Source organism: Cololabis saira, chromosome 23 (genome assembly GCF_033807715.1).
Source record: "Cololabis saira isolate AMF1-May2022 chromosome 23, fColSai1.1, whole genome shotgun sequence".
NCBI classification, from domain to species: Eukaryota; Metazoa; Chordata; class Actinopteri; order Beloniformes; family Belonidae; genus Cololabis; species Cololabis saira.
This window is the reverse complement of record NC_084609.1, coordinates 13756508-13775239: the sequence shown is the minus strand read 5'-3', so window position 1 is coordinate 13775239 and position 18732 is coordinate 13756508. Positions and strand designations below refer to the sequence as shown.

The window sequence follows — 18732 nt, the reverse complement described above, 5'->3', positions numbered from 1 at the left end:
TAAGGCCACGACGACACGTGACCACTTGGGGCGCTATGCGAAACACGGGTGTCCGTTGGCAGTCGAGGGTGAAAGGCATTGTGGGAATTGTAGTTTTATTCGAACTTTTCAGAACCAGAATCAGAATCAGAAAATGGTTTATTGCCAAGTTTGTTAACACACACACAAGGAATTTGTTGTGGTGATTGGTGCAATACAATACAAATATAAAAGCAAATATATAAGAGATAAAATAAAATGTATAAACAGAAATGTACTTTTAGCAGGCGGCTAATGCCGCGTTCCATTTACCTCGGAAATCGGAACTGGGAATAGCAGCCATATTGGAATGGTAACTCGGGGGTGGTGAAGCTTCTCCCACTTTCCCAGTAGGAAATCCCACACATCGAGGGGCGTTCCAGTTGAAAATTCCGACTAGGAACTAGGAAATTCCGACTTCCGAGGACAAATGGAACGCGGCATAACCATCAAGTTCCCATTCGAGGGCGAAAGGCATTGTGGGAATTGTAGTTTTATTCGAACTTTTAGCAAGCGGCTAACCATCAAATTCCCAGTCCAGGGCGAAATGCATTGTGGGAATTGTAGTTTTATTCGAATTTTAGCAGGCGGCTAACTATCAAGTTCCCAACAGACCGTCAGCCTCCAACTTCAGAATGCTCAACGGGTTACGTGTCCATGGCGGAGAGCAATGACGGAGGAGTTTGACGAAGATGTGGTATTTGAGGTTTGTATAAACCGCCTCGTTGTGCGAAACTCGTAACATGCTTTGTCATACCGCTGTGTAATAAACACTCATTATTAATAAGGGTTAGCTTCGGCGTGCTGCTCAGTATGTCGTCAGCCAATAAGAAAAAAGGGAAAATAAATCCACATATTTGGCTGGTTATTTCTGCCAAGGAGCTTTGGTGGTCATGAGAACAGCTGAGCTGCGTTTCATCATTTCTGGGATGGTAGTTAAGCCTGAATTATGGTTCCGCGTTAAATCGACGCAGAGCCTACGGCGTAGGGTACGCGGCGACACGCACCGTACGTAGCGCGTCTGCGTTGGTGTAACGCAGACCATAAATCAGCCTTAAAGAGGTGGGGTTGGAACGTCCAATGCGTCGGTGCTGAACACAAAAATAATGACACGCTCACTCACAACATCTGGATGGTGACAACATGAGCTGCCACTTCTTGTGACGATGCATGTAAGTAGCACTTATTTGTTTATTTAGCAGCCTTTTTCTAATGATGGGGGATCTGATTCTGATATAGTCTTGTGCAGGATCAAAACATGGCATGGATGCTCAGAGTTATGTTTTCAATGCAACAGAGCATCAGTAGCAGATGAAGAACTAGGTCAGGCATCTTGTGGACAAAATCTCTTTGCTAAATGCATGACAGATTTGGCTCTGAGCTTTCTTTGTCCTGGATAAGAAACAGCATTTGCCCGTGTTATCCCACGCTGACAAGGCAGTATTATGATGTACTCAAGACTGAATGTCCGGAGGGAAGAATTACATTAAATCTAAGATACTGTAGAAGCTCAAACAACAGGTACGACATCTTTGTGACGATTTAAAGATTCACATGCAAAGACACTTTACAACATAACCTCTCAGAGCCGAAATGGAAACTGTCATATATGGGCTGGGTATGAGGGTGGAGACTCGGCTAAAACCAAGGATGGAAACCAGTTGATCAACCAGCCAGTCTCCCCAAACAGATGATGGTTTTCCCTCGCTTATCAGATGTGGTGGGCAGATTTTGATTTATACAGCTCTTTCTTTTTCTTTTAATTCTTTTGGCACTATGGGATCTGTCACTGTCCTCCTCCTCTTCCACGATTACAGGACTGCTGCTCAGCATGTTTTGCTGTTTTGCTTTCTATTTGCAGAACTCCCCTCTTTTCCAGTACCTGCACGATTTAGGGCACACAGACTTTGAGGCATGCCCAACGGCATCACAAGAGGAGGAATATGGTGGACAAGAGGGAGATCTCACCTCTGCTGGGGAAAATACACCCGAGACTTCAGTAAGTTTCCTTCATCCTCTTAATAAGAATTACACGTCAATCCTTGAGGCGAGAAATTGTTTTCTGCAACTAATCAGGTTGTTTTCTATTTAACCCATTTACAACCTAAGGCCTTCTTTTAAACGAAACCTTTCTGAAAAACTTCAAACTGCCCACTAGGACTTTATTTTCTTCTGCCTTTTGAGGAAAGTGGAAACAAAATGAAAACCATTTAAGAGGAGAAAGATGCTGCTTGTATTTTGAAATTATAACCTTTTCTTCGTGTTTTCAATAATTTTTGAAAAGCTTTAATATCTGGGATTTTGATGGGTACAGGCATGGATTGTTGCATTGGGTCATATTGGGTTAACTGAAATTAAGATAAAAGAGAGATAGAAAGAGATGAAAATCGTTGTTTTTAAAAGAAGGAACTTTTGAGCTGAAGATCTACATATTAATTTATGGTGACATGATAATCAGTTAGCCTCTGTCATCAATTACAAACAGCTAATAACATATTTTTACATCCAAAACCTTAAAAACAATTTACAGTAATACATTTTCTACATTTAAGATACTTACAGTATTAAGCCCTTTTTTTTCACTAGTGAACCCTACAATTTTGGATCTTAATGAAATGCTATGAAATTTTAATCAAAATCCCACTGAGATGCAGCACAACAGCACTATTTTAAACCACATCTTTTCAGCTTTAATCATAGCAGCCAACAGCAGCTGGTTTTAGGGCGCGGAGCGAGCCACCTGACTACTCTCACCTCTTCTGCAGAATAAGCTTCTTTTGAAATCAGCTTTGCGTTTCCATGCAAATATACAGTAATTTGGTTGCAAAGTACATCCAGCATGCCTTAAAGCATGTTATTACTATAACAGAGGCAGCACAGAGCATATAGTATGGGAACACATAGAAAGAAGCTAGGTAGATAGTCTTAAACTGTTTTCCTCATCTGAAGTTTGCTACAGACAGTAGATATTGATCCCTCTCTTACACACAGTCTTATTGCGAGTCACTCATTGAACTGGGTCATGTTACTAAAACAGAGTATTAAAGATAGAAATGATGAAGTATTGTGCCACCATAAAACCCGTTGAGCCATTCTTCTTTGTTGTTTTAAGGTCATTTAACAACTGCATAATGTTTCACCAGCCTTTTCAAATGAGTTTTTGTAATGACTGTAGGTGCTGCGTTACCAATGCTGCATTCAGTTACAAGTAGGATATCTGATTCCTGCAGCATAGTGTGAAAAATCAGCTTCTTCTCTATATTTTCACTGTAAAGAATGCAGTTTGATTTGAAGTTGTAATTGGTCAAGTTGTATATGACCATATGTCATAAAAATTAAGTAAGCTGGTGAAATTTACTCTGACCTGGATCTTTGATGCAACGGGTCTGCTGAAAATCCTAATGGACCACTACAGATATTTTCAGATCGGGGCAGGCCCAAATAAAATCAGAGCTGAGTTTGTGAGTAAGTCATCACTTCAGATAGCCAAATTAATGCTTTCAAACACAAACAAATACATTTTTTTTCATACTGTATCATTTTAATAACCTTTTTTTAACATATCTGAAGGCTGTTTCATTCAAAGTTCTTGACGTAGTCGGGTTGAAATGTTTATATAGCTGTCATCAAAAAAAATCTTATTTTTCATTAGTGCACTAACTGATAGCTACAATGTAATAAAATATAGAAAAATTAACCCCTGCATTGTTTTTCATGTCCAACAAAGTCTACAATTCAAAAAAAGTCCCCTGTACTTTAACTGAAAAGTTAGATGTAAACCTTTGCAATAATGTCAGCAAAGACTCTTGGCAAGTCTGACTGGCGTTTTTTATTACATTTCTGCCATTTTATGGCTAAAAGATTAATTGAAAAAGTGGAGTGACGATGATTTAAATTTTGAATAGATTATAAAATACTGATGATTATGAGAATGTCTGCATCAAAACAGACTGTATCAGATCAAGATAGGATGTCCTTAATGAACACTCACCGTTATTCCCTCACCCAGGGCGGTCCGTGTGCATTTGTGATTGTCCCCATTTGTCTTGTTCAGTCAGACAGAAATAATTGATTTGACTATTGACTTTAAACAGTGACACATTATTGGCATGTAACTGCCCAGAGGCCACTGTGCCTGTTGTTTGTATGCATCGCTTCAGTAACAGACATGGTGAGAATGACTTCCTACACTTACTTACAGGTATTGTTTGGTGCATGCTCTCTGTAATCAGACACTTTAGTAAGAACATCTCTTCTCCCTAAAATCTCCTCCATGCTCTGAGATGTCTGTGTGATGCGATTACTGAGACCACGCTGATTTCTCCATGATGCAATTCCTGTCTCTGTCAGCATCCTCGTTCAGTTTGTGTGCAGTCTGCCGATACTCTCCTCAGTATGTCTGTTTTCAGCGCTGAGTGCAGTTCAACTATGCAATCAAAGGATTAAAACTCATGAACTTTGAGCAGCACTTGCATTAATACAGACGTTTATGACTGTAGTTTGAGGCAACCTGTGATTCACTGAGACGAGTAATGCGTCCTGGGAAGCTCAAGGTCACATGACTCGGCTTCCCCTCGTTCACCCCCTTCTCACAACGGGAAACTGGTGTGTTTGCTTCTGTCAGGAAGTTTCTGTGTGTGTGTCATGCTTCCTCTCTGGTACACTGTTGTTGTAAGGAGTTAAGGAGGACGAGGTATTTGGATCAGGCTTTCAGGTCGCCCCCCCCCCCCCACAAGCCTTTTCCTGGAGCCCAGATAAAGTCAGCTCAGAGGCAAAACACCTTGTTCACACACATAGGGGACTCACAGAGTTGATAATGAACACTCACAAATGTACGTGCCCTGATATTCTGACATTTAAAAGGTTACATACATTAATCTGAACATTTATGCTGTTTTGGAGACATTATTCCTGGAAATTAATGTTTGTTAAATCCTCAAACATGAGTGATTTTCTCCCTTTCAATCACTTTTCTTACCATGTTCTGTCTCGGGAGTCGGGACAAGCATCAGAAGCATTAGACGATAATCCAGTGTAACAATACGTGTGACTGCATGTATATGAAGTGTAAAACATTGGTGTTTAGTTCTCATTTTTTAATCTGGGATAAAATGAGACGTCATCGTACTACATTTTTGTATGTAAGATACAGACAAATGACACAGTTTCTTATTTACGACATATGTCATTTCTATACATTAAATAATGACATTTGCTTGTTTTTAGGTCCATAAGTCATTACATTGAAGGATGGCTCTAAATAAATAATGAATCTTCAACTATTAGAAAAAACACTGGTCTTGAGTATATTTAAGTAAAACTGTCTGACTTTCACTCTTTTCAGCCTTTCAGATATATAATCTGCCACAAAATTCAAACCACTGATTGATAAAATGAAGAGCACTGATCATTTTATTGTAATGTTCTTGTGGATAGTGCCTCCAAAATCCTCCCAGATTCAAATATTGTCAAGTAGCCAAGTGTTGTGCTGAAACAAGCCTAATCCATGCAGCACAGACCGGGACTGACAGGACCTAAAGAACTTTTTCTTAAAATCTCAGTGTCAACCACGATTGGATTCTCCTCGAACGTCTTGTCTTTGAGAATAGATTTGCTTGCTTCAACCTCTGGGGGAAAATTGTAGTCTATCTTTGGGTTTTGGACTGTAGGACAGGCAAAACAAACAGTTTAAGAACATCACCTCAGACCACAGGGAATAACAGCATGCCGACCCAAAAAAAATATTTTCTCAGGTTTATTTAGGGAAAAAACATTACCTGATTTCTAGTTAAAGTGTCAGGAAATTTGAATCTTTCATGAGTCCTCGCTCTCTGCATAAGGCATGTAAATAATGAAAGAAAAATTCAGAAAGTTTTATTATTAGTTGTTGAAATTACCAATTGGAACAATTTAGTCCAAAATACCAAAATTAAAACGCACGATACACCAGGTTCTAGGTTTTTGATGTTTAGAGACAAACTCTTAGACCCCAGAACATCCTTATTTTCTTAATTAGCAAGTGTTTAGTAAACTAGAAATGTGACAAAGTTCTCACCGAAGATTGCATTGTTTTGACCAACACTAAGGCATCATCAACTATTCTTCTTGTTAGGTTTTAAATGTGTCATTAAGGGTAAAAATTTAAATAATTTATAAGAAGTACATCTAAATCTCACTGGACCTTTAGGTGACATCTTCAAATCTCAAGCTTAGATTAGCCAGTATGCTACTGCACCACAATATTGAATTTATTGTTGTATAAAATTAAGGAAAAAAGGCACAAAAATATCAGATGTCATGAGACAGAAACAAAAATGATTTGAATGTCATCACTCTGCTTTCAGAATTAGCAGACTATTTTGATGAACTAATAGGTTAATAATGTCTGCGCCATATGTTCTGGAGAAACACGCCAGGCTTTACGTCAGTTCTCCAAAATATCAAAAACTGGCACCGTGTATGAAAGCTGCAGTGTTTCTGGAGACGGCAGCAGAATCCTGATGAGCATCAGCGAGACCAAAGCAGGTTGTCAGCTGTAATTAATCTTTATGAGGCAAAGTTTGTTATCCATGTGCGGTATCTGTTACCGTTACCGTCTGTGATACTGCGGACAAACCAGATTTGATGGCTTGAACTGTGTCGGATAAAGCCAATCATCAGTGTTGTGTGAATGCCCCATCCTGATGTTCAGTCTCCCATCAGTAATCAATACACACCCTGCCTGTGCACTCATAACACTTGTGCTTAATCTTCCCAGAAAAAGGTCAGCTTTCCGGGTGCCCAGTTGGAATTAGTGGACTTGTTGTACAGTGCCGCACATATTTAAAATGATGCTCTTTTTGAATACAAATGTGTTTTAAGCTTTTAACATAAACATAAATGGAATATACCAAAGCTTCAAATATCTTTCAACACAAATCCCATTTCAAACAATTCTTTCACTGATGCCATTAAAAAATGTCAGCAGATTAGAGTAAGATAAATCCCATTCCAATAATACTGTTAGTATTTTTTCTTCTTTCAGTAAAACTTGGCTCAGGCTTTTGAAAATGTTGCTTTGTCATGCTTCCAAATGTCAGTGCAGTATAAAAATGTGGGATGTTGAGGGATTGTACCTCAGACTGTTTACAATACGAGGCCCTGCTGCTGGGAATGTGGACTCTTCGGAAGCAATAAGTCAAACAGAAGTGAGTTTGTAGTTTCTCCTGTAAAAGATGGACCAAAATGTTCTTTTTTCTGAAACTAAAAGTATGTTTCCTCTTGCGCCACGCTGTATTTTGAAAGGATAGAGGCTAGACTTGTACAGGGAAAAAAAAGAAAAGAAAAGACTGACTGCTCAGTTATAAAACCAAAGTAGAAATTCAGCAAAGTGAAACAGTATGTGGTTTTTGCACCACGGTGGTGCTGTTTTAGACCGAGGTGATGGGGTTTGCCGGTCTTTCAGGCATGTGTACAAATGCACATTACACACATTGTTTTTGCCTGAAAGACTGTGTTTCCTGGGAAACTCCTTTAACGCATGAGTGAATAATGTGTGTGCACACACGTACTGCATGATTGGAAGACAAGCTGGTGATTAAAGTAGGAATATATTTCACAGTGATTGAGAGTTATTTGTTATACTTGAACTGATGGTTTTTTAATAGTCTGATTACAAAGCGTGGCTCTATGTGATTTGTAGGGAGGACGGTTGTGGAGACTGGCTGAGGCCTTGTGGAGATGGAGCCCCTTTCACCAGGAAGCTTCATCTCGTAAGCTGGAGCAGCAACTGGTAGGCAGAAGACGTCTGGCACGGGCATCAGCCTTTAACATACTTTGTTTGATTTGTAGCGTCCTTTCTTTCTGAAGCACCTCTTGCGTTTTCCTCGTCTCCCCTCAGGACACCGTGTTTGGCCAGTACTCGGTCAGGTGCATTCTGGACCAGGACGTGCTGCTGCAGGAGGATGTGGAGCTGATTGAGCTGCTAGACCCGAGTCTGCTCACCCTCGGCTCGTCCCCCTCTGGCTCGCCCAGCCGAGGAAGCAGCCTGCCCAGACCAAGCCTCATCGCCAGCCCCTCACTATGGTACCCTGCTCTCAGAGAAACTCACACAGATAAAAGATTGTTTCTTTTATGGTTCATAAATGTTTTGGGATGGAAAGTAAAACAACAAAAAGCAGCTGACAAATAGTTATCTTATCTGCTAAACTACCAAATCCAACGTTTCCTCAGTAGAGCACAGTAGTGTCCGTATTTTAAAGATCCTTTTAAACACCCACATGACTACAAATTTTGGGTCCAAACTTAATTACCTAAAGTTTTAATCCTTAAGGTTTCTGCCCCAGATTGGATTTCCTGCTATGCTTGGCAAAAATAACCACAGTTCCTCTACATGTTGCAGTTCTTCGCGTAGCTGCTCAGTCCTGCTGTACATTTAATACTGCTGTGCAACGTTAAAAAATGGGAGTTTGACAAAGACCACTTATATTCACATTCTTGGTTTATGATCGTAGTCGGTCCTGACAATGGTGAGATTCAGCAGTTTTCCTGTGACTGGTTATCATCTTTCCCTATTTGACAGTTGAATCATTTGAATATAACCTGGCAGCAGTAGAGGAAGATATTAAAGTAGCATTTGCAGGAATTTTCAACAGCTCGGATACAGCTGTTGGAAGAATGTCGAGGCTCAAATTATAAACTCTTAACAAGCGATCACATGCTGCATCATTTCGTCATGCACAACTGCTGTCAAAAGGGTACTGAGGGCATGAAAATTGTTGGAATTATAACTATTTTGTATGAGCTGGTTTAATTTGTCAAAACTTGGGAAAAAGTTGCTCCAAAGCTACAGAGGATGTCGAATAAAATTATAATGACCTGTGTGAAATTGTTGCCTGCAATTCTGGTAATCCATACTTTCTGACCATGGAGACGGTAACATGCTCCCATTGTCCTCTGTTAGGGATGTGGCGGGGCTGGTGGGCCTGGCTGCCGTGCTGCTGGGACTCTGCTCCTACTCTGAAGGCCTGTGGTTACAGGCTGCTCCTCCGTGGGGTCTGGCCCTGCTGGCCTGGGTGGGACTGAGGGGGGTTCAGCTCTGGAGACAGGCCCGTATGCAGAGAGCCGTCCACACCAGGGCCATGCAGCTCCAGACTCTAATGCACAACAGCAAGACTCTTACTGGACTGTCTCGCAAAGCCCTGCGTTTGGTGCAGGAGACGGAGGTCATCTCCAGAGGTTTCACGCTGTAAGTGTGCTTGTTTTGCATCACACTATCAATCACACAACCAAATATTGATTATGACTGTTTGCATAGTGTTGCTACCTTAAATGTTTATCCAAATAAGGTCAAATTTTTTTTCATGTTTCTTTATTGGGTAGTCCATGTAATGCATATTACACAATAAACATTATTTTAAAGGGTTCGACAGAATACCCCGTTTTATATTTTACCACACACACAAAAAAAAACAAGTAAAATAAATAAGGACACAAAACTTAACATAACAAACACCCCAAAACACACACACTGCAAAATACGTAATTGTAAACAGGTCCCAAAGTAAGTACCAATTCCCAATCAAACTCTGACTGAAGATAATAATAATAGTAAAAAATAAAGTAATAAAATAAAATACAGGACACACAAAACAAAAACAAAAAAAAAAAGAAAGAAATAAGATAAATAAATACAAATTTAAAATAAACAGACATAAGAGGAACCCTAAAAAAATAAACATGGTTAGCAATATCATACTTCCCTATAATTAAATTAAATCAGATTTAAATTAATCTTCCAAGGATGCCAAATAATTAACAAAAGAAAGAATAGGTTCCCAAATATAAGAAAACTTATCAGAGCAACCCCTAATACCGTATTTAATTTTCTCTAAATATAAAAAGGACATCAGGTCTTTCAACCAAGAATTGGGAGAGAATTGGCTGTATTGAAACTCAAAAATGTATTCATTCTTTATTTAAGGTTACTGTCTGTCTTTGTCTCCCTGTGGCATTAGCATCAGTAGAATAATGGTGTGAATTTCCTGGTAGTTTAAAGACATACTTGACTTATTTGCAGTGTTGAACATAAGATAAGGAGATTATTGTCACTCAGTATGTTTGTATATGGAGCCACAGTCAGTAGCTTGTTAGTTTGGCTTTGCATAAAGACTGAAAATGTCCCAGATAGGCTCAATGCACAGGTCACAAAATCCACCTTTGAACACTTTTTATATGCCTGAAATAAAAGGTGCAGGTAGATGGATGTTAGTTTTGGACAGAGCTGAGCTCATCCGTACTTATATCCGTCATTGACCAAAGCTGAGGTAGGACAGTGCTAGTTCCAGGCTTTGGTTTACCTGCTGTTTCATCCCATCTTTTTTTGTTGACTTTCCATGGTAGAGTTCATGTTGTCTCTGTCTTGTGTGTCATTTTAAGTGATGTGGTGTTCAGTGTTGTGTGTGCCCCCCTACCTCTTTGGGACGTCTCCACAGTTGTATCACGTTTCACTTGTCAAGTTTACTCGACAGGGTGAGTGCGGCCAGCTCCTTTAGCAGGGCATGCCCGGGGGCGGTGCCGCGCGGCCAGCAGCTGATCGGACTGAGGAAGGCCTTGTACCGGGCCCTCCGCTCGGCCTTCAGAGCCTCTCGCAGGGCCACCTGTCACATGCTGAAGGCATATCCTTTCCCTCTTTTGTAGTAATGTCATTAGTTGTTTGTTTTTTTTTTTTAAATAAACAACTATTTAAAAAAAATAATTTAAATAAACACATAATATCCTTTTATGGCAAGGCTGGAAATCTCAAAGCCTCTTTTGAGAGTCCAAGTTGAGTCCTTAAAGGGGACCTATTATGAAAAACAGGTTTTTTCTTGCTTTAACATATATAAAGTGGTCTCCCCTCAGCCTGCCAACTCAGAGAAGGAGGAAAGCAACCAAATTCTGCAGTGTCTGTACAGCCGCCCGGATAAGTCGTCCAGTCTGATGTGGCTTCTACGAGCCGTTCAGATTCTGCTCCCGTCGATACGTAACGATGGGAGCGATGCATGAAACCACGCCCACAACTAACTCCGCCGCCCGGAGCTTCCGCCATTTTTCCGGAGCGGTGTATCGTGTAATTCAAGCAGCCAATCAGCACAGAGCCTCATTATCATAGCCTCCCCGCCCACTCAGAATCCCACATTGATAATGAGGTTAGAGATAAAGACATGGCTCAGAGGCTGAATTTCTAATTTATTTAGCAAAAACAATCAAAAGCTTGTTTCTAAGACATTCAAGGCCTGTTTAAAATAGGTATTAGATGCCATAATAGGTCCCCTTTAAAGTATTTCAGGCATAAACATGCCTGTAAAATACAACGGAGAACAACAAGTAATTCACCGGAGAAGCACAATTGTCATATGTCTTTAACACCTCCAAACGTTCCCTCTGAACTCTGAGATCGACAATGTGACCAACTACGTGTGCGCGGTGCCTCTGAAGGAGCTGGGACTCGGCCTGGGGATCGAGCACCTGGGTGACGAGCAGGCTCAGGAGCTGACCGACGACTACAGCCTGCCTGCACTGAAGGTGAGGCCCAAGGTTTCATCGCAGTTCTGCAAGGAACAAATGAATGAGTACATGGTTCAAAAGAGGGAAATACCCAGGAAAGATTAACTACTGGGAGAGGAGGATGTTTATGATCTGGTGTTTCCAGCTGTTTTAGGTCGTGAATTAGTGATACTGCGCATCAAATCCACTTTTCAATGGTAGCGTGACATTATTTGGGATTTCTGTCTCACAAACATCGGTTGTTGTCAGCCTGATTACTTGTGGTTTTATGTTTTCCTCTTACAACCTTCTCTGCTGTCAACATGTTTAGTATAACACTTAAGAACTTAAACAGAGGAAGAGCCTAACAAATTATTCTCATCCTGTGACCTCGGTTTTGCCTGTAAAGCAAAAAAAAGTCTCAAGTCAGCAATGACCAAGACTGTTGTAGGAAAGAAGGAAGGAATATTAGTGTTAATGTGACGAGGGGCTGTTGTCAAGCTGGAGTTTTCTTTTTTCCAACAGATGCTGTTCCAGCTGTGGGTGGGACAAAGCTCCGAATGTTTCCGCCGGCTGGCTCTTCTCCTTTCGCCGTACAACACAGAGGAGCAAGAGGAGAGCGCGTCCAAAGGAGAGAGCTCTCCACCTCCTCCTGCCCCGACGTACAGGTCCATCGGTGCTGTGACAGAACCCCTTTATCATTCTCTCACCAGCTGCCTCTGCGAAGTGCAGCGCAGCTACGACTTTCACCGACATTTTGAGAGCCAGCCGAGGACTGCAGGCTCCGACAGGACCGGACGAGCCAGGGAGAAGTGCCGAGAGCTCAACACCCTGCATACCTCCATCCGAAGCCTGCAGCTGCACCTCAAGGCCTTGCTCAGCGAGTGAGATGCACAAATACATGCATTAAAATCGTGACTGAGCTCATTCCAAACCTCCACTTAGTGTCGTGAGATGTTAATGTCAGTGTGAGAAAGCTTGGGATTTTGCACTTACTGAGCAGCTGTAGGACACACAGTAGAATAAAAGGATAGCCCATAATCTTCATCATTTAGATCTGGATGCTCATCGTTTTTCCTCCTCTTTTGTCCTTTGATACCGTCAGGATGATCATTCTGGAGGACGATCTGGAGAAGCTCATGGTGTCCAAGCAGTTGACGGAGTTGACGCTCAAAGGCTACCAGGACCTCAGCCAACGGTTGCACCAGCTGCAGCCGCACATGCAAGCCAGCAGTGGCTGCTGGGACGACACCATCAGCCAGGTGGATCGCATGCTGAGACGGGCCAACGCCTGTCCAGGTGAACGGAGACAAACACAAACAGACGTGTAACACCGTCATGTTTACATGCTTTGGATTTCAGGTCCAGAGTAAAAAGTTCCATTAATGACATTTACCGTCAGAGTCTCACTACGTATGTAAGAACAGGAAAAGCAAAGTAGATCAGCTCTTTCACATTCAGGGCTTCTAGTCTATTTATTTTCTCTTCAGGATCAGTACTTTGATCTAAAATGTACAGGAGAAATATATGTAAATAAACTTTAGTGCAACACTTTAGCATTTTTTCTATCTCTAAAGCATCGCTAGTAAATACAAAAGTTAGTAATAAACACATTTTGAAGAAATTATTAAAAAAAAAATATTTTGAATAGAGTTGTAAGAGTGAAGTTGTACACTTTTTTTTCATTATCTGTCTATAATAATAATAATAATAATAATAATAATAATAATTAATAATAATAATCATAAAAAAATTGGTTCTCATGATATATGAATAAATGCTGAAAGTAAAAAAATGCAAGAAAACCCACTAAGGTGGATTCTTGTCAGGTTTCTCTGGTGCTCCTGGTCAGAAAGTTGAGTCGTTTTACAGTTTGGTGAAACTAAATTTAGTGCAGATTTTCTCCGTCCTTTAACCTGACATCAGCGTATTTCCAGTCATGGAGGAAGTAGCTCTACCTCAGTTTAGGAGGTAAAACAGACCAACCAGAGCACCGCCGTCAGTGTGACCAAGCTCCAATACCAAGCTGCTGAGGTCATCTGCCGTTTTCTTACAGTGATGCAAGCTCACAAAACCCCATCCCTGCAGGTAATCCTGATTCTTCGGTGAAGTGTGGTCCCGTTTTCCCTGAAATTCCTCCTGCTCCTCCATCCTACCCCTTGATTGTGGACAGAGACCCAGTGCCAGAAGAACTGGTAAGATAACTTGGTTCACATGGCAACTTACATGATGTTTGTGCCCTAAACCTTTTTGCTGGAAAGTTATTTTCCAAAAAAGTTACCATTTATGGCTCTCATGTCAGTCTTTCCCACCTTTTCTTTCATCCCAACCAGGAGTGGGAGGCCTACGTGTCTGACTCAGACTCTGACAAGGAAGGCAGAGGGTCATGGTTTGACATGTGGTCTCCGGAGGAGCGGGAACGACAGCGGAGGGAGAGGGAGGAGTCTCGCCGCGTCCTGTCAGAGCTCAAAGCTGTCCTGGGCTTCCGCGCATCCGACATGGAGAGGATGAAGAGGAAGCAGCTGCTGTTCAATGACCAAGGTCTGTGCTGGTGTGACAGATATTCTTGGAATGAGGTGGATTTTTATCTGAAAAGTCAGGCTCCGTGTTTCTGCTTATACTCAGGATGACAGTTTTAAAATGGCCCATGCAGTCATGTGTTTAATTCATGCAAACAAAGTTTAAAATAGGGCCGTCATTCTGAGCTTCCAACTAATGAAAGTAAAAGGAGGGAAAAAAAGCATTAATCTGTCAGATTTAAGGATGCAAATCAAAATCTGGTTTTAAACAGTGTACTAAGATTTTAGGAAGATGGGTTGTCCCTGTTTCTACTTTTTACCAGTTAAATTAAGACACATTTACAACTTATCAATCGCAACAAAATGTTACCCCGTTTCTAAATGAAGGCACTCCTGTTATACCTGTTTTTGTTTTTTTTTAAGTACAGTAATCCCTCGCTATAACATGGTTCACCTTTCACGTCTCGCTGCTTCACAGATTTGTATTGTGCATTGTGTTCTGCATTCCGGCTAAATAGTCTCCTCGCTTCTTCACTTCCTGTGTGTCAATAACATTACGGTTTAATACGTACTGTACATGTACATGAAACAGCTTGCCAAATTTAAGTTTGCAAATTTTCTCCAAAATCCATAATATCGACAAAACGTTCTGCACCGATTCTCCCGTTCAAATCCAATTACTCGGGTTGCGGTGGGGCGGTGCTGATCTCCGCAATTTGAAGCCTTGTATAATAATTGTAAAAAAAAATAACAGTTACTACTTCACAGATTTCACCTATCACGGGTTCTTTTTGGAACATAACCCCTGTGAAAAACGAGGTATTACTGTATTTCTAGTTCAGAGTCGATAACCCTTTTAGAGCCTCTGTGAGAGATGGAGATGATTTTCTGTCACTGGACTGTCATAAACAAAGAGCGACTGCACTAGTTTGGTCAGGTTTTGCTGGAGTCGGCACTAAAAATACCCATTGCCACAAGGGTTTCAAGTCTCTTCCTTGTTTTCGGTACCTCACATCCCAGCCTGCCTAACTCTTAACTCACACAGTATTACCTAACTTGCGTTGATGAGAGTATCGAAGGCTGCAGTGAAATACTGCATAACCCGGTGGGACAGATGTTTGTTTCAAAGAGCCTCCTGTTTCTACAGAAACTGTTTGCAAAAGGAAGACTCTGATAGTCTGTAAATAACTAATCAAATTAAATAAAACATACTCAAAGTATTGTTCTTAAATAAACTAATAATATTGAACAGAACAATTCCTGTTGAGTAAAGTGTTTTATATTAGTTTGTTCCTTTTTGTTTCCACATAACTGTTGTTACAACTACTACTACTATCATGTAGCAGACGCTTTTATCAAAAGCAACTTACATCTGAGACACATTGTTTAGTTGGTGTTAAGCCTTAAATGTTCTATTTTCTTTCCTTGTAGCTGCGCCTACAGTTCTCACAGAGAGTGTTGATCCTGCCACAAAGCTGTCAGATGCTCCGACTTCAGTTGGCGCTGTAGAAACTGGGGATGAAGGAAACCACCTTTCAGAGCCCTATGCAGGAAATGCAGGGGAGGAAGAGGAAGAAAAAGATGGCCGGGTGAGGCCTGACCCCTCCGCAGACCCTGTGACGGAGTTCAGCTGCGGCGAGGAGACAGGGGAGTCGAGGGGAACTTCAGTCTGCAATAGAGGAGGAGGAGGACCATCCGAGCTGCACCAGTATGATGGTGTCGAGAAGGAGGAGGAGGAGGAGGAGGAAGATGAGGAGGAGGATGGCGGCGAGAAGAGGGAGGGCCAGAACGGTCTGGACTGCTTCCTGAAGCCCAAAGTCACCGCTGTCACAGTGTTGGACAGACTGACAGAGATGCACGGCACAGAGACTCTCAGTTTCAGCTCCGTCCTCGCTGCGCAGGTGGCCGCCCGCTCGCACTCGCTCATCAAGATGGAGGAGCAGACATTTGGAGATGATGAGGAAGACGGAGAGGAAGAGGAGAGCGACTCTGAGAAAGATGAGACATTGATCCCTGCTGCTTTAACCAACCACTGAGCTGAGACTATTTATGTCAGATTGTCTTATTTTACTGGGTCTGTGTTACATCTTAAAAATCTTCTGATGTGGAGGTATTTCAAACACTTTCTATTACCCGTCCATTCATGTTGATGTCCATGGAACCACAATTCTTACTGCTGTTTTGCTGTTGAATCTCAGGTACCAGAACCACTGACACAATTTATAACCTCACGGTATTGAGGCCAGATGAGGAAAAAAACAACCTCAGTTTACCTGATGACAACCAGGTAAGGTAGAGCATTCATTCAGTAGATCTACAAGTATGTTTAAAGAGGAAAAGTCGACTTTTCACTCTCAGTGAAAAATACAAATAAAATAAAAAACACCCCCATCTGAGTCAGTGTCAAGAGAAGAAGAATCTTAAAGGTATAATCAGACAGAACATTGATTTCTCTCCTAGATTTTTTTGTTTTTATCTGCTCTGAGGTTGATGTGCCAGCAACACTGATGTTTTTACTTGCAGTTATTTTAGTTAATCAAAAAATAAGGAATGTTTTCCTTTTTTAAAGAAAATTTAGCAATACAGGTCACATGATTTGACGTGAAAACCTGCCAGAGCATCGTGAATGCACTGCAGTTTGTGCGGTGGATATCCTGCAGGTGAATGAACACAAATATCCCACGTTAAAATTCAGACGACCCCATCAGCCCATCTGAGTGCTGTTAAGCAGCAGTCAGCTGATTTCTTTCTAGCAGATGCATGTGGGGGGAGCTCTGTGGGGAGAGGAAGCTGAAGGCTTTTTTTTTTTTTTTTTTAGAGCTCTATTTCTGGCTGCCCCCCCCACCCCCAGCCTGCGGTCTATCTCTGTGTCATTTGACGGGACACAATAGGGGTGACACAGTTGGTCCTACATTCAAAATACTATTTCCACTGGCATATTTAAGGTACTCTGTTGTATCAAAGAATGACTCATGAAGTGTGACACAATCCCCTTTATTATTTTTTTATTGTCTGTCTTTACTTGGGCATGCTCAGCAGAAATGTCAGGGTTCAAACTGAATTTTTGGTCATGAATGTAACTAGCTATGGTGAGGATGAAGATAAAAAAAATAACTAAAAAACATGTACGGGTAATGAGATAAACTGAAAATGTGCGAGGGCAGTGTATACATTTTAAATTAGGTGTCTGACAGTCCTGATGTTCTCCCCCTCCTCCATCACCACCTCCTGGTCTTTCTTGTCACCATGTTTGCCTTGTCCTGGCCCCTCCCGCATTTTCCAGTGTGAAATAAAATACCATTCTGGAAGTGTTCAACGAAGTCTGTCCTCACGCTCGTGTTTCACAGGGGGGAGGGTTAAGGAACAGGTTTGGCCTTTTCTTTTATTTGTATTTCTTCTTTCTATACGCTTTGTTGGATTTTCCTATTGTCTGGTCAACAACAGCTGTTGTAGGTCTTTTAAGTCCCTCCTACCTTGGAAAGCTCATACACAGATCTGCTTTCGTACTTTTGTGTTTCTTGTGCATATTAAAGGAAATATTTGCAGGGATTACAAGTTACTTTACACATTTAGATTTTAAAAGTATTTTTTGGTGGAAAAACTGCACTGTTGCTTCCTCAAAATCCAACACATGAAGGCAAAATAAGTGCTTCCGAAACTATTTGGAGTTTTATTTTTATTTTATTTTCTTTGGCCTAAAATATTCTTTTACAGAAGAGTTTTATCAACTAGAAGTCTCCCAAACATGTACAGATTAGAAGTCCATCCAACAATTAATTTCTATTATTTTTTATTATTTATTCAGGTTCAGGTCACTGGGACAGCAGGAGAATCTAATTTTATCACAAACATAATAGCCGCAGGTTTGGCAAAATGGTAGTTCTTTCTTTATCTTTCTTTAATCTTTATTTAAATAAAAAGTTAATTTTGTAATCCAAGAAATGACTTGACTACCACACTCTATATAAAACAAAAGTCTCTTCATGTGATTTAAGAAAAAATACAGTATTTTCTTATAAAACACGTATAGTGGTAGTGCTGCAGTTAGAGCTACAATACATCAGACTTGTAGTATGGTGTTTAATGAAATAGCTGTGCCACCTAGTGGTTACTTCTAATCACTGTTACTAGTGCTTGTGGCGATACCCCCATCAAATAAATAAATAAAATAAAATAAAAGTCATGTGTGATTTTTTTTTTCTTTCTTTTCTTTTTCAGCTGAGCTCATATAACTGTTTGTAATTATCTACATTGAACAGATCATCTTCTGTCCGTGTATGAATAGATGGCTGGTGCAGGTTTTCCCCCTTAGGCTCAGCTTCACTTCAGCTGACTCGGCATGTTTAACTTGGTGATGCGTTCGTGTACTATCATTAAGCTTAGATTTCTGACCACTCATTTTCGAATCCATATAGATAATATTGTATAATAAGACGTTGCTCTGTCATGGGGGCCATTCTTTTTATTTATCATATACGTATAATAATAACGTAAATATAATCTTTTGTCATATTTTCTATACACAATAAACATCAGCCATTTCTGTCCATCACTCATACCCAAGAGCACTGTTGTTCTTGTACATGCCCCTGGACACACCATACCTTAAATCCAAGTTTTGGATTTAAAAATACAGGAAATTTTCCACCGCTGTCCCACCAGCCCAACCGAGATACAGTATCTTACATTT

At 40.8% G+C, this 18732-nt stretch overlaps 1 protein-coding gene across 1 annotated transcript; it reads left to right on the top strand.

Moving 5' to 3' along the window:
* Window positions 1–586: 586 nt before the first annotated feature.
* On the top strand, window positions 587–18198 carry vezt (vezatin, adherens junctions transmembrane protein). The gene is made up of 12 exons (XM_061714121.1): window positions 587–724; window positions 1880–2017; window positions 7700–7789; window positions 7898–8082; window positions 8960–9244; window positions 10527–10673; window positions 11415–11562; window positions 12049–12407; window positions 12629–12822; window positions 13612–13718; window positions 13857–14064; window positions 15474–18198. Exons 1-12 carry the CDS (start codon window positions 689–691, stop codon window positions 16076–16078), a joined length of 2502 nt encoding a protein of 833 aa, XP_061570105.1. The 5' UTR covers window positions 587–688; the 3' UTR covers window positions 16079–18198.
* Window positions 18199–18732: the final 534 nt, after the last annotated feature.

Excerpts from the sequence above, each read along its gene's own strand:
- vezt (XM_061714121.1), top strand. The coding sequence starts at position 689 with ATGACGGAGGAGTTTGACGAAGATGTGGTATTTGAG. Across the intron at positions 2,018-7,699 it reads AAAATACACCCGAGACTTCA|GGAGGACGGTTGTGGAGACT; the intron begins GTAAGTTTCCTT and ends TGTGATTTGTAG. Across the intron at positions 14,065-15,473 it reads GCTGCTGTTCAATGACCAAG|CTGCGCCTACAGTTCTCACA; the intron begins GTCTGTGCTGGT and ends CTTTCCTTGTAG.